Source organism: Corvus cornix, chromosome 2 (genome assembly GCF_000738735.6).
Source record: "Corvus cornix cornix isolate S_Up_H32 chromosome 2, ASM73873v5, whole genome shotgun sequence".
NCBI classification, from domain to species: Eukaryota; Metazoa; Chordata; class Aves; order Passeriformes; family Corvidae; genus Corvus; species Corvus cornix.
The window spans coordinates 9,076,107-9,089,540 of record NC_046333.1 but is presented as its reverse complement, the minus strand read 5'-3'; the positions used below and the strand labels follow the sequence as shown (position 1 = coordinate 9,089,540).

The following is a 13,434-nucleotide window of genomic DNA, read 5'->3' as shown; positions in this document are numbered from 1 at the left end:
CAGGTTGTGATCATAGCAAAAATGTTTCTAGGATTAAATCATAGTAAAAAGAATGTCCATCTGGTGTGTCCATGAAGATATGAAACTGAAAATAGAAAACTGGACTGCAAGACCACCTTTCCACTTTTTATTCCCCAGCACTTTTTCAATAAAAATGTGGGTTTAGCTTGATTGGCATGTTTTCCACATTCTTGTTTAATTTGCTTTGTTGTTTTTCCATAAAATAATTATTTATTTTAAAAAATTAAAAGGTTGTTTATACTTTTTTTCATAGTGTCAGATGATATATTGATTAGAGATTTAATTTAGTGGAAAAAAATGTTCTCATTTAAAATAGAACAAAGAATTTAATGTATGCAAAAATTGTTTTACTTACTTGATGTTCTTTTAAAAATGACATTTTTAATTTGACATGCTAGTTTTTGGTAAGTAATCTGAAGAATAGTTATTCTCAAAGGTTAAGTAAAAACCGAAGGGAAAGTGTATTTATCAAATTTTCTTTGTCTCACTAAATACAAATAGTGCATACATAGTTAACATTGAGTTGTATTATTCTCTATCTAATCTCTTTCTCTTGCTTTTCAATAATTTAATAAACTGGGTTTTTGCACAGAAGTGGTAGTGCCTCTTTGAAGCACGCTTAACAGTTTGAGGTTTGCAGTCGACATTTGCATTATGGGTTCCAATTATTGCTTTCTGGGTTGGTAAAGCACTAAGGGTTAAGCCTCAGATCCCAGCACAACAATAATTACAAAGCAATACTGATCCCTTTCCTTTTTTCCACCTTCTGCTCTCTCTAGAGCTACATCTACAATGATCCTGTGAGGTACTACATGAGGCAAAACCCCAAAGAGCGATTGCTTCCTTTGGCACAGGCATCCAAATCCCATCAGGAATCCTCTGAGAATCCCCACGGGAGGACCCTCAGCCAGCGCCAGCCAGACCAGCTCTTGCCAGAGTCGGGAATGGGGCTCGGCCAAAAGAGCCTGATGGCCGCACTGCACTCCTACATCACCCAGAACCTGTCGGCACAGAGCAGTGATAAAAGCCCTCACAGCAGGACTAAAGGGTCTCAGGCTTATGCTGAGAGATTGTATTCTACACAGGTCAGTCCTTTTGATGGAACTTTTTCCAAAGGAAAAGCAGAAGATTTCAAAGTGAAGAAGCCGCTCCAGCCAAGGCCTGTGCCTGGAGTGCTGAGGGCAACCCCTGAGATGCTGAGTCATAAATCTGCTTCCCAGGATAATCCAAAGGACCCTCTGAGCATTGTGGATGGTAAAGTTGATATTTACTTATTTTTTCTTATCTGAACTTTCCCTCACGTTTACTGAGCGTTTTTGAGAAAAAGAAAATAAAATTAGACATTTGATATATCTCCTACTATTGGCATATTTATATCTACCATAACACAGTAATAATGTTCACCATTCCAACTACTCTTTCCCTGCAAACGTCTACCCACATTCTTCAGCCCACCTTCCATATGCGTGCAGAAATATATGGCACTTAGTAAGACATAGCATTTATGTAATTTATTATATTTTCAAAGCATTTTACAAACAGCGCATAATTATGGGTATATCTTTGCTGTCAAATCTGTTTTTATGCAGTCATCCCACACTATATATATAGATAACATAGGAATGCTTGGTTTTGTTCCACATCTCTTTATTTAACTAGAAATTCAAGGACCATGGGTAAAATTCAAAGTTAAGTACAGAATTTAATAAATGAGATGAATTCTGGCACGGAACACAGAGAAGGGAGGAGTCTGTCAGTTCCATGGATAGGTGGACAGGAAGGTGGGGTTGCATCTAGTTTTGTCTGGACATTCTGTAACAAAGAACCCATTTCCTGGATTTTCTTTTGTTTTTTTGATAATGCTGTCTAACAGTGATTGAATCCCAGGTTCCTCTGTACATGATAGTTCAACAAATATTTAAATGAAAATGGAGGGTAACATCCCCTTGCTGTGATACACTTTAAGCACTGCTTTGTAAGATGAGTCTTGGGGATCAGGTAGACTTTATAACTCTGATTCATTTTGTTGTTTCTTTAAACTAATCTAACTATCAATGTTATTCCAGTGGTTCAGAATCCCTGAAAAATTAAAGAGTTGATCCTCAACCATTGTCAAGCACTTATATCTGTTACACTGCAGTCACCACTATCCCAATGGATTTTGGTGATATGTAAGAGGGTTCCTTTGAATCCCTCTTGTAGTTATTATCATCCATAAAGTGTAGTGTTCTTTGATTTGTTTAGTTGGCTTTTTTAAAAATCCCCCAAAACCAGAACACACACAAACACACAGAAATGTCAGAGTTGCAGCAGAGGAAAGATAATGCTTGCAATCTAAAGGATGCTCAGAAGTGAAAGCATTCTTGGTATGGTGCCCAGAGATAATAGGTTTCAAGGAATGAACTATAATGTAAAATCAAATCCAGGTGGCACTGTAAGTCTCTTGCACAGGTTAGACAATTTTGTTGCTAGACTCAAAACAAACTAGGCACATGCTGGTTTCATTATCCTCCAGCTGTTCCACTTCACCTTTCCTGGTAGGAGCCAACTGGGAAAAAAATGCTTAACACTTACAGGGAATAACATGTTTCACAATTCATTGGGTTGTACTACTTTGACTTCTCATACATAATATGCCCTGTAGGAACTTCTGCCATTGCACTTGCTTTTAAATGTTGCATGGACAAGACATTATGAACTGTTTGAATAGGAAATAATATGGTTTCCATTGTATTTTTGAGCCACTTAATCTCACAAGAAAGTGGTGAGGACAGACCCCAGTATATTTATTGCTTAAAATGCTGTCCATTGCAATGAAGGTGGTTTAGATTCAGATTTCCCAGGCTGACCACACCACCTCTTTCTGCTTTTAACCTTTCTCCAGTCTCTCTTGTGCTTATGGATTATTGTAGGCTTGTGGGTTGTTTGTGTCTCACACTCTGTAAACTACAGAACTGTAAAAAACTGCAAAGCTTGGGGTGCTCAGATCTCTGATCCATCTGACAGAGGATTAGGCAAAAGCACTGGACTGGGAGAACAATCCAGAAGGTACTGAGCAGGTTAGTGCTGAGAATTGCTGCAAAACAGTAAAAAGGCAGGTAAATTCTCTAACAAGGCATCCTGAGGGAGAAATACAAGAGAGGGAAATGTGGAGTTATTTTTCTATCAGATTTGGAAGCTGTTACCTCTTGGAGTAGCATGATGTGTGTGGGTACTGCCTTTGTAGTCGCTGTGCAATACTGGAATTGTTAATCTCTCCTCTGCACCAGCCATATTTAGAATTTGGCTCAGTTTGATGTGGTTTGTTCTAGTCTACTGGTTTTTTTTTGTGTTAAATATTACAGAATATGTCTCTCTGTTCCTTTGAAAAGGTCACAGAATTAGTAATTCAGATGTCTTAAGAAAATAGCCAACTTCCATGTTTATGGAGCAAAAATATTTTTTATATGTCCTCTCTCTTGCAAAGCTGGGATCACCATTCCATATGGTGCTCAGCTGCTGAGACAGCTAACGTGTGGTCAGTAGGCTGATGGGTTGAAGAAGACAGACCACCCTATGGAACTTCTTGCAAAGTTACTGCTGCCATACCATGTGGTTGTCAGGCAAGTTGGCTTTGGCTCTTGTGCCAGCAGAGTATGAGGCATGATTTATATGCTGTACAATAAAAAGCTGTTTCCCCTGGATAAGGTGCTATTGTTACCTACTATTCTATTTGTGGAGCTTATATTAAAAATTACATCACCTGGGACATATGCCTTTGCTGCCATCATGGTTCCAGGGTAACTGTGAACGGCAGTTGGCATTCATCTGTTGGATAGCTGGAGCTAAGGGAGGAATCTGGTTTGCAGTACAAGCCCTGTGAAACAGGACTGAGCATTGCTGAGTCTACTTGGAAGGGAGTCAGTGGGCGACTATAAAAGCTGTGCACAGGTAAATGCATGTTCAAGTACATGTGCTGCTTAAGTGCTGTGCCATTACAGTATCCATCTGCTTTTTGGTCCTTCTCCAACAATATTTTCTGATTTTAATAAATTCATCATATTACCCAAAGGTGTCAGTAAACAGATGCAATGGTATTTATCTGTTTACCAGCGTTATCCAATAATTTACAAATTATTGCAAACATGGACCAGTGCCATAACAAGTGTAAATATCCATATTTACATGGACAAGGATTAATATTGTATCAGTAGCCTTGTGAAGTTAGCAAGACTCTTTATGTAGACCTGCATTTCACCAGGCTGTTACAGACTGTTTCTTTGGTGGCTGTCCCTCCTAGGGTAGTAAAAATATGTCGTTCCTCATACTTACTGGCTTTGGTTATTGCCTTTGGTCCTTGACATTTTAAGTCACATTGCAGTTGTTCAATAAAAGTAGATATAATGCCAAAGTTTTACTCATGTCAATGCAGTATCTAGGAGTCTGTTTGATGAACTGTGCCCAGGTGGCAATGAGCAAGGCAGGAATGCCACCATTAGAGGAACAGGAGGCTCCTCTATATAATACTGAGGTTTTAGTGAACCAGAAGAACCTGCAGTGAGCCTGTCAGTATTATCTGGAATAGGGCCTGTGGCCATTCTTTTTTCGTGTTATTCCTTGCCCTGTTCCCCCATTCCCATTTGTTTGAGATTAAGACTGCTTTTTTGTTGACAATGGATATTAAAGATGAGTCTGAAGATGGACTGGACAGATGAGACTTGGCTAAAACTACAGGTACAGAGAAAAGTGACTTTGGAAAAAATGGAAGGGAAATGACAAGGCTACATTGCCTGCATGTTGTTGAGTAGCTCAGTAGCTGGTCTTGACAGCTAGCTGTGAGTCAAATGAAATAAACAAAAATCTAGTAGTGTTACATTAATATAACTCTTTTAATTATATGAAATACAATCCTCTTTTAAGATTTGTCTTCAAATGATGTTTTATTCGTAAAGTTTTAGTTTTGATTTGGATCTGACATATATTCTGTCTTTTCATTGCTGACTTTATTAGCTCTGCTTCAATAATTTAGGCTTTTCTGTCAAGATATTGTCCGATAGTTCTATAGAAGGTAAGAACAGAAATGATGCCTAAGCAGACACAAGGCTCCTGTGGTAATCCAAGAGTGCTGGTTTTTTCCTACAGCTTAGTTTTCTGCATTGCTGCTATGTGTAACATCCTCTCCAACTGGCCATCTTCCAGGTAGCTCTTGTGCTTCTTTAAAAAGTGGCTTGAACTCAGGTTGATCAAGTGCATTGAAAAATTTTGTTGCAGTTTGGATTAATCTGCTCCTGTAGATTACCTTCCTAAACTAAAGGATTTGGTCACTATGTTTTTACTGTATTATTTACTATATTTACTATAAAATATATTTACTATATATTTTACTATATAATATTTTACTATATTTTTACTATATTATTTACTATATTACTATATTAAATTCATAACAGGGAATGCGTGCAACACAATGAAAGGAAAGTTTTCAGTTTTCTCTGAAGTTTTGCTAAGCTTCCATCAAACTTCAATATTAATTTTGCTGCCTCCACGTATCTTGGCCCAGAGAGTTTGGCACAGATTGAGTTTACATCTTTGATTCATATTTCTGAACACTTGCTTTCCTGCACAAAGCACTCTGCTATTCCAGTATGGTACCAAAATCTTTGTTGGCTGTCACAGTTTGAAGTAACATCACAGATATAACCTGTCTTTTTTTAATTGATAGTCACAATTAAGTGTACTTAAAACTATGCTTTTTTAAAGTAAAATTCAAAAGTTCACATCTTACCAGCTTAGCTGAATTTTGTAATTAAATTAGTAGAATTTTGTAGTAACATCATGGTGGATTATTGGAAAGATGTTTCCTTTTTACCTGGAAAAGAAAGTACAACAAAGAACCACCTTCCCCATATGTCAACACCCTCTTTGACTCACAGTAAACCTGCTACTTAAGCTGCTTAAGTTCTTTTGCTTTATATGGACTAATTAGGTCAGGGAAAATGGTATTAGTTTAGTTGGTGAATGATGGGTCATGTCAGGGGAAATTAGTCTTTGCCTTGAGATAGTGTTGAGAAGCTGGTGGTGAGATGCTGATGGTGAACTCTTCAATTAAAACTGAGGGGTCTGAAAAATGACAAATGTGTCCAAGGTCTTGGCCTCTTATTCCCAATGAAAAATAATCCTTGATGCTTGTCTCCCTGTAAAATCACAGATCTGTTAACTACTTTTACCTCTTTCCTAGTCTCTATGCACTTCTTCCTCTGCTGTGAGGAAAAAAAAGTCCTTATTTTTAGCCCTTCTTATGACATTGTTTTTCCCTGTTTTCCTACTTTTTGATTGATTTCTATGTGAGCCTGAAAGCTGACAGCATGGTCCCAAAAGTCTTGCTTACAGATGATGAACATGTCCAACCACTGGGCTTTACATGGAGAGTGTTGCTATTGAGAAAAAAGGTTGGAACCTGCCTTCAGACTGCTTATATGTAAATTCATACATTCAACAGAGATTTAAAAGCAGCCCTTATTTTCCTCTTCCTACACAATACTATGTGGAAGAGTTTTCTTGCTTGCATGCATATGCATAGGTATGTTAAATTTCTTATCGACATGAGTAAGCAGAACAGAGGCATGATTGGAAATGGTTTTGGTGTGCTACAGTAAGCACTACATTCAGTATTTCATACTCCAGGGACATTAGGCTTAATTTTGCACTGTTCCACAGACTGATAGTGAAGTATAGATACCATATATAAAGTCAGAAAAGTGCCTTCCATGGGGAGCTGTTATGCTTCATCTTCTATCTCACCTTTAATATCAATTGCCCTTGAATTTCCTTATGTTCAAAACTTTTGCCACATCAAAGGTATTTTGCTGTTTTGTTTTGTTGTTTTTTCTCAATGTGACTGGTAAAACATTCATAGCTGGCAAACCAAAACAAGTTCTATATCTGTTAGTTTATATCTATATGTAGCTATATATATATCTGTATCATCTATATCTATAAATATATATTTGCCAAATTATATATGTTCCAAGAGAAATCAATACGATTTAGAACTTTTGTCCTTTATGTATCCATGTATATAATGGACCTATATTTACATCCACTGCTAAGTGACGAGGAGATTTTTGATTGCAAGACACAATATCTGACTCTCATTTTTTTCCAGAACTCTGTATAGCTATTTATGTTGTGAAAGCATATCAGCAAACTGATCTCTAGGAAACAGTAATGCTGTTCGTACTCTTTTGCAGCTAAAAAAAAGTTAAGCTACTTTAACACTTGTCATAAGTATTTTGAGTAAATTTAGACTAGGAAACAATGTTCTTCTTGTAAAGAAAAAGTGATAATTTCATGCCCTCTCTCTAGGAGAGCTTGCTGAGTTATAATGGCATACATCCCCCTGTCCTGGAACAGATTCACCTTGTCATAAACTTTAACATCAATTAAGAATACTGTGTTTTCTGTAAGGAATGGAGCATCAATGTGTATGTCTTCCTTCAAAAAGCAGATGCTCTCCATGAAGGGAAAGCTATCTTTTAGGAAAAATTAAAGGTATAAGCACATGTGTTTTCATGTATGCAGCTAAATCAAGTGCTTATGTTGTTTTGTGATCCAGAGACGCTGATTAAAAATGTATTGAAGGACCTAGAGAAACACCAAGTGAATGTGGAGAATCTCAGCTCAACAGAATTGGATGAGATTGCTGATACAATCGCCACTGCAATTCAAAGCGTTGACATTCAGGAAGAAACAGAAAAAAATGCTGGAAAAACGAAAGAAGACAAAACAGAAGCACAGATGAAGGAAGGAGATGCTCAAGGAAGGGCAGATATTCAGACTGGATTAATGGAAAACAGTGTTAATATACCAGGTATTAATTTTAGAAGTACAGCAAAAGACAGCTACCCTGATTTTCCTCTATTGCTTCACATTAGTGCTATACGTCAAAAAATCAGTTTTAAAGAAGATTGGATGGAAAGTTTCTGTGTTTCCCAAAAGGCTGCAGACTTTTAAAATGTTGTTTTCTTTTTACAGCAGGTTCTTTATTTACCAAAAAACCCCCTGTTTGGGAACACTTGGTCTTCAAGCTTTACAAACAAGATAAACCTACACACCCAATTATATTGAAATAAGAATTGCTTTATGCTGTGTGGTCTAATTTACTGTTCTTGAAAATGAGATGTTTAAGCAAAATGATAATGGAAATTATTATATTACAAGATATATTTCAAAATATGCAGAGAAAAAGATCTGTTTTACGGAAAATCATTCTTTAACATGCCACAGTTACTTGCAGAAGAAAATCTGTGACAAGTACAGGTACAAACCCACTCATTCCCTTTCCTTCTTAGGGAATAAGTAGAGGTATGGTTATTTGTTTCTGTCTGCACACATATTTTCCTGGTGATGCAGATTCAGGAGCCACAGTAATTGCCACTGATGAGTGGATACCACAGTGGAACATAAGTTACTGCTCATCCATTTTCTATTTTAGAAATGTTATAACATCTGGTACACCAGAAATGTATACTGTAAGTCATAAAAAATGATTTTAACTGTCTGTTTTCATGATATACTGAAATCCTTACTAGTTAGGGATATTCTGGTTATTATGATTGCCAGATTTTGTTGTAGATTAAAAGGAGCAAACTTGAGGATTTATCTTGAATCATGCTGAGAAATATGAATAACACTCAGTTCATAAAGCAAAAAGCCAGTGTTACTTGATGGAGGTTAAGGATGTGACTGGATATATTATCACTATAGTTAAACTGTAACATTATTTTGGTGAAGGATATCTATTGAAATATGTCATTTTTTTACCACCAAAATACATATGAGGGAAATATATGTTTGCTTTCCTTTACTGTAAATGTCCATTCAGCAAGCTAGAGCCATTTTATTCTGGTTTTTCTCTCAGATATTGGTAAACTGATATGATGATTTGACACTTAATTAGCAAAATAACACTATTACATTGGCTCTTGAAGTACTCTGTCTATTGATCTTGCATTAATTTGCTATCAAAGTGGGGTTAGAATAACAATAACAAATTATACAGTGCTCCTTACTCTGCCCTTTCCGCTTTGATGTCTCAATGTTTAAATCACATAAAAAGGCCACCACTAAAAAGCAGCCTATGAGAAGTCTTTGGTTTGTATATGATGTTTGCCCTTCATAACTATGTATTTGTGCTTTTCTTATTCTACAGACAATGGGGTGCATGAAGCCAGTGAGAGAACTGATAAAGAGGTAGAGTACCAGAATTTTAACAAAACAAGTGTTCCATCTCAGAATATCAGGTTTCTGTGCAGCGAAAGTCAAACACTTCAGAAATATAAGACTTGTTCTGTGTTTTATGTGGCTATGATTCAATACCACACATAGATACTGAAATATTAAATGAGCATTTATTTAAAACTTAAGGAAAATGAGTTTTGGTGTTCAAAAGCAAAATCAAGTCCTTTTCCCCCCTTTCTTTAATTTGTAAATAGACAGAATTCGTAATAGATTCACAAAGTTCGGACAAATTCAGGATTTTCCTCAAATCAGTAAATTCTGAGTGTTGAGATTGAGTCCTTGAAAATTATTTTTTTCCCTGTCCTTTGGCTCTTAGTTCTGAGGAACATACGAACCCTTGCTCAGTTAATATCACTGGTTTTCAGAAGTAAGTGAATGAGTAAACATACTCCCTCTGAAGGCATGTGTGGGGCAGGAGGGTAGCTGTGTTTCAAAATCCTCTTTCCTTGCATAGGATCTGCCATTCAATTTTATGCACTGCCAGTAATTCATTGAACATCAGAGGTATTTCAAAAGCTCTAGGCATTACATTTCGTATCCTAGCTAGTAACATCAAAATTAGCATTTTAATCCAGATTACTTATACAATATTCTTTCTGAGCTTTGAATCATATCCTATGGACTGCTGTCCAATATTTAGCCATTTTTGAGGTATATTCATCTTTCTTTTTCTTGGTTTCGTGGAGCAGAAAAATGTCAAAGGAACATTTTTAAAAACTGTGTGAAACTTCTCCTACTATATACTCTATCAAAAGCTAATACTGCAAGACTCATAGACAGGCAAATCCTCTTGTGTTCACAGTAGAATCTCTTCAGCCCTTCTACCAAGCAAGGAAAACACAAACATGGACAATGCGGCAGGAGCTTTAAACACCCACATGAAAATCTTCAAGGAATGAAGTGCTGTAGTCACAATAGACTTACAGAGGATCCCATGTATAGATTTCTTAGTGACCATTTGAATAGGGGGTATTTGAATAAAATTTATTGTGACACGGAGCACAAAGTGCCCATTAGCCATCATTTCCTCCCAAATGCTTGGCTGAAATAAAGTTATGTAATGAAACCAGCTAATGAGTTTTTCCAGATACCTGTTTGGACTTTGGCTCATTTGCTTATTGTTTTGATTTATTAGACAGATTTTTGTGTTCTGTGATCATGTGTTTAGCTTGTTGATCACTCGCATACAATTTGTCACCATTTCTAGAGATGAAGAAGGGAAATAGAATTGGTCATATTTCCTGTTCCCTTTCCTGTGTTATAACTTTGAGACCCAAGAGGAATGCAAGTTTCCAGGCCCGGGCTTAGGCGTATTGATGGACATTTATATTTTTTCTCCTTTTCATTAACTTACCTGATAACAAAGTTTTATTTTCATCAATATTTGAACACACAGACACATGGAAAGGATTGGAAAAATATGGTGGCATAATTTAATGCTCTTTTATTATTACTGAATAAACATCCTGTTCTTAACAGTCTAGCAACTTATAGAAATTAAGAAAATGACCATGTAACAGTTGTATGAGTAGACTCCATATCAATAAGAGTTTGAAAAATTATATCCAGGTTTGGTGAGTACAACTTCCTGTGCTTAGTTTTAAAAATAATATTATTCTTTTAATACAGGAGAACACCGCAAAACTAATTAGATTCTTGAATGAGAATGCATTACCTGAAAATATGCATAGAACCCTTATTCCTGAAGAATCTACAAAAACAGAAACCAAGAAATCTGAAGAAACTGACTCTTCTTCCTCAGAAGAAACAAATGCTGGTGTGGAAAACGTAAAAAGTGAGACTTTCTCACGGGAACTGACAACTGCAAAGAGCAGTGAATCTGACTCCAAAGACCTGAGCCAGACCAGCTACTGGATTAAGAATGCTTTAATGCAGGATGGAAACTCCTATGAAAAGCCTCAGAAAAACACAGGACAAGGCTTACAACTTGAAGTGAAGTCTTCTGAGGAGAAAGAATACGGCTATATTGTGACAGTGAAAGAGTAAGTACAGCAGCCAATTTGAATGGCATTTTTAACTGGGGAAAAGATAAAGTCATTGCACCTGATGAAATATGAATGTACAAGAGGAAAATGCCACAGGCCTGATTTTTAATACATCTGAAACTGTTTGGAACCTGTTCAGTACTTTGATGAAAATACAAGCAAACAGTTCAGTTTTCTTACAGTTGCCTTTTCTCCCTTGCGAGAGACATTAAATTTGTAGGTCTTTTGCTTAGACCTCTCTCTATCTTCTCATGTTCTAGTGACCTTCCAATATGTCAGTAAGTGTGCTTATGGTTAGGATGCGAGCTTTAAATATTTGACTTGAAAGTAGTCTAAATATCAATGCCTGAGTCATTCTTTCACAAAAAACGACACACAATAATAAAGCACAGTGTTTTCTCTGTGGTTTCATTTTGATCTGAAAATAACACATATAGGAATCCAAACATCACATATACAGCTAGTTTAGAAAGAAAGACCTAATGATTTCTGGTCATGCCACTAATGAATTTGACATTTAATACTATACCTTCAAAAAGACAACTTGAGCCCCCTAATGATACAAAGTTCATTAAAGGAACATTTGGGATTTTAAAACCATGTAGGCACTTTTACATCCTTCTTCCCTCTGTAGAACAATGTTATATTTGATTAGCGATCCTGACTCCTCTTCTGTGAGAAATTGGGAATTTCTAGGATGAGCTTACAAATCACTGCCCAGCATCACAGAGAAACTGAGACAGAAATTTCTTTAGCATGTATTGATTCTTTTGACTGTCTTAAACTTATTAATGGGATTGAAGGCAATGGGATTGTGAAGGATTCTTGTTTTTACTATACTGTGTTGCATTGAAGTGCATGTGGCTGCATACTAGAAACAGACCAGAAATTGATGGAATACCCTTTAACTGCTCCTCTTTCTTCCTGCCTAGGAATGCTATGTGAAGCAGTAGAAGATGGTTTTTCCCCAGCTCAGCACTACTTTCCTACTTCCCCCAGCTCTTTTAACTCACATCAGTCTGAAGAACTCATTTATTCCAGAGTATCTTAATGACACCATCTCCTTTGACTATCCAGACTTATTTGGCTCATAAATGCTGTAAAGCTTAGAACTGTCAGAGCTCTGTGAAATGGAAGACATTCTGAATCTCCAACCTGGAGATTCTTCACTGTATCATCTTACCGAGTTTTCTTCCTAATAGTCTCTCACTGATGGGTTTTCCCTGAATTATGTCTATTATTATTCTATGAAACTTGCTGAAGAAGATCATTTGTTCAAAGATTCTTGGTTCTAGAGGAATCCATATACACAAATATAATCTACCTTCTTTACCATTTTTAATACCAGAAAAACAACAAGTACTTTTCTTATATACTGGATTATTGCAACTTTAATAACTGTGGACAAGATGCTCTTAGATAGCTAAAGAGAAAGAAGTTCCATCTTTTACTGGATGTGGGCGAAAACATAGGGCAAAGGATGAGAAGAAGGCTGAGGTACTAAATGCCTTCTTTGCCTCAGCCTTTAATAGTAAGGCTGGTTGTTCTCCAGGTACCCAGCCCCCTGTGCTGGAAGACGGGAATGGGGAGCAGAATGAAGCCCCCATAATCCAAGAGGAAATGGTCAGCAAACTGCTACATCTCTTAGACACACATAATCCTCTGTGGCTGGAAGGGATCCACCCAAGTGTTCTGAGGGAGCTGGCAGAAGTGCTCACAGAACCTCTTTGTATCATTTACTGGCAGTCCTGGCTAACCAAGGAGGTCCCTGGGGGCTGGAGGTCAGCAAATGTAACCCCATCCACTAGAAGGATGGAAAGGAGGATCTAGAGAACTACAGGCCTGTCAGCCTGATCTTGGTGCCTGGGAAGGTCATGGAGCTGATCATCTTTAGTGCCATCATCCTGCATGTACAGGACAACCAGGAGACCAGGCTCAGCCAGCATGGGTTTGTGAAAGTCAGGTCCTGCTTGACCAACCTGATCTCCTTCTGTTGACAGTGTGACACACTTAGTGGGTGAGAGAAAGGCTGTGGATGTGTCTATGCAGACTTTAGTAAAGCCTTTTGCACCATTTCCTACAGCATTCTCCCTCAGAGTCTGGCTGCTCATGGCTTGGACTGGTGCTC

At 37.2% G+C, this 13,434-nt stretch overlaps 1 protein-coding gene across 3 annotated transcripts in view; it reads left to right on the top strand.

The window, feature by feature from the left end:
- The window catches only part of PTPRN2 (protein tyrosine phosphatase receptor type N2), a 651,283-nt gene that overhangs the window by 248,153 nt on the left and 389,696 nt on the right, over positions 1-13,434 (top strand). For all 3 annotated transcript variants that reach the window (XM_039548283.1, XM_039548281.1, XM_039548282.1), the window contains exons 6-9: positions 801-1,275; positions 7,616-7,870; positions 9,212-9,252; positions 10,930-11,303. In XM_039548283.1, coding sequence (XP_039404217.1) covers positions 801-1,275; positions 7,616-7,870; positions 9,212-9,252; positions 10,930-11,303 — 1,145 coding nt within the window. The remainder of the gene's footprint in view (positions 1-800; positions 1,276-7,615; positions 7,871-9,211; positions 9,253-10,929; positions 11,304-13,434) is intronic.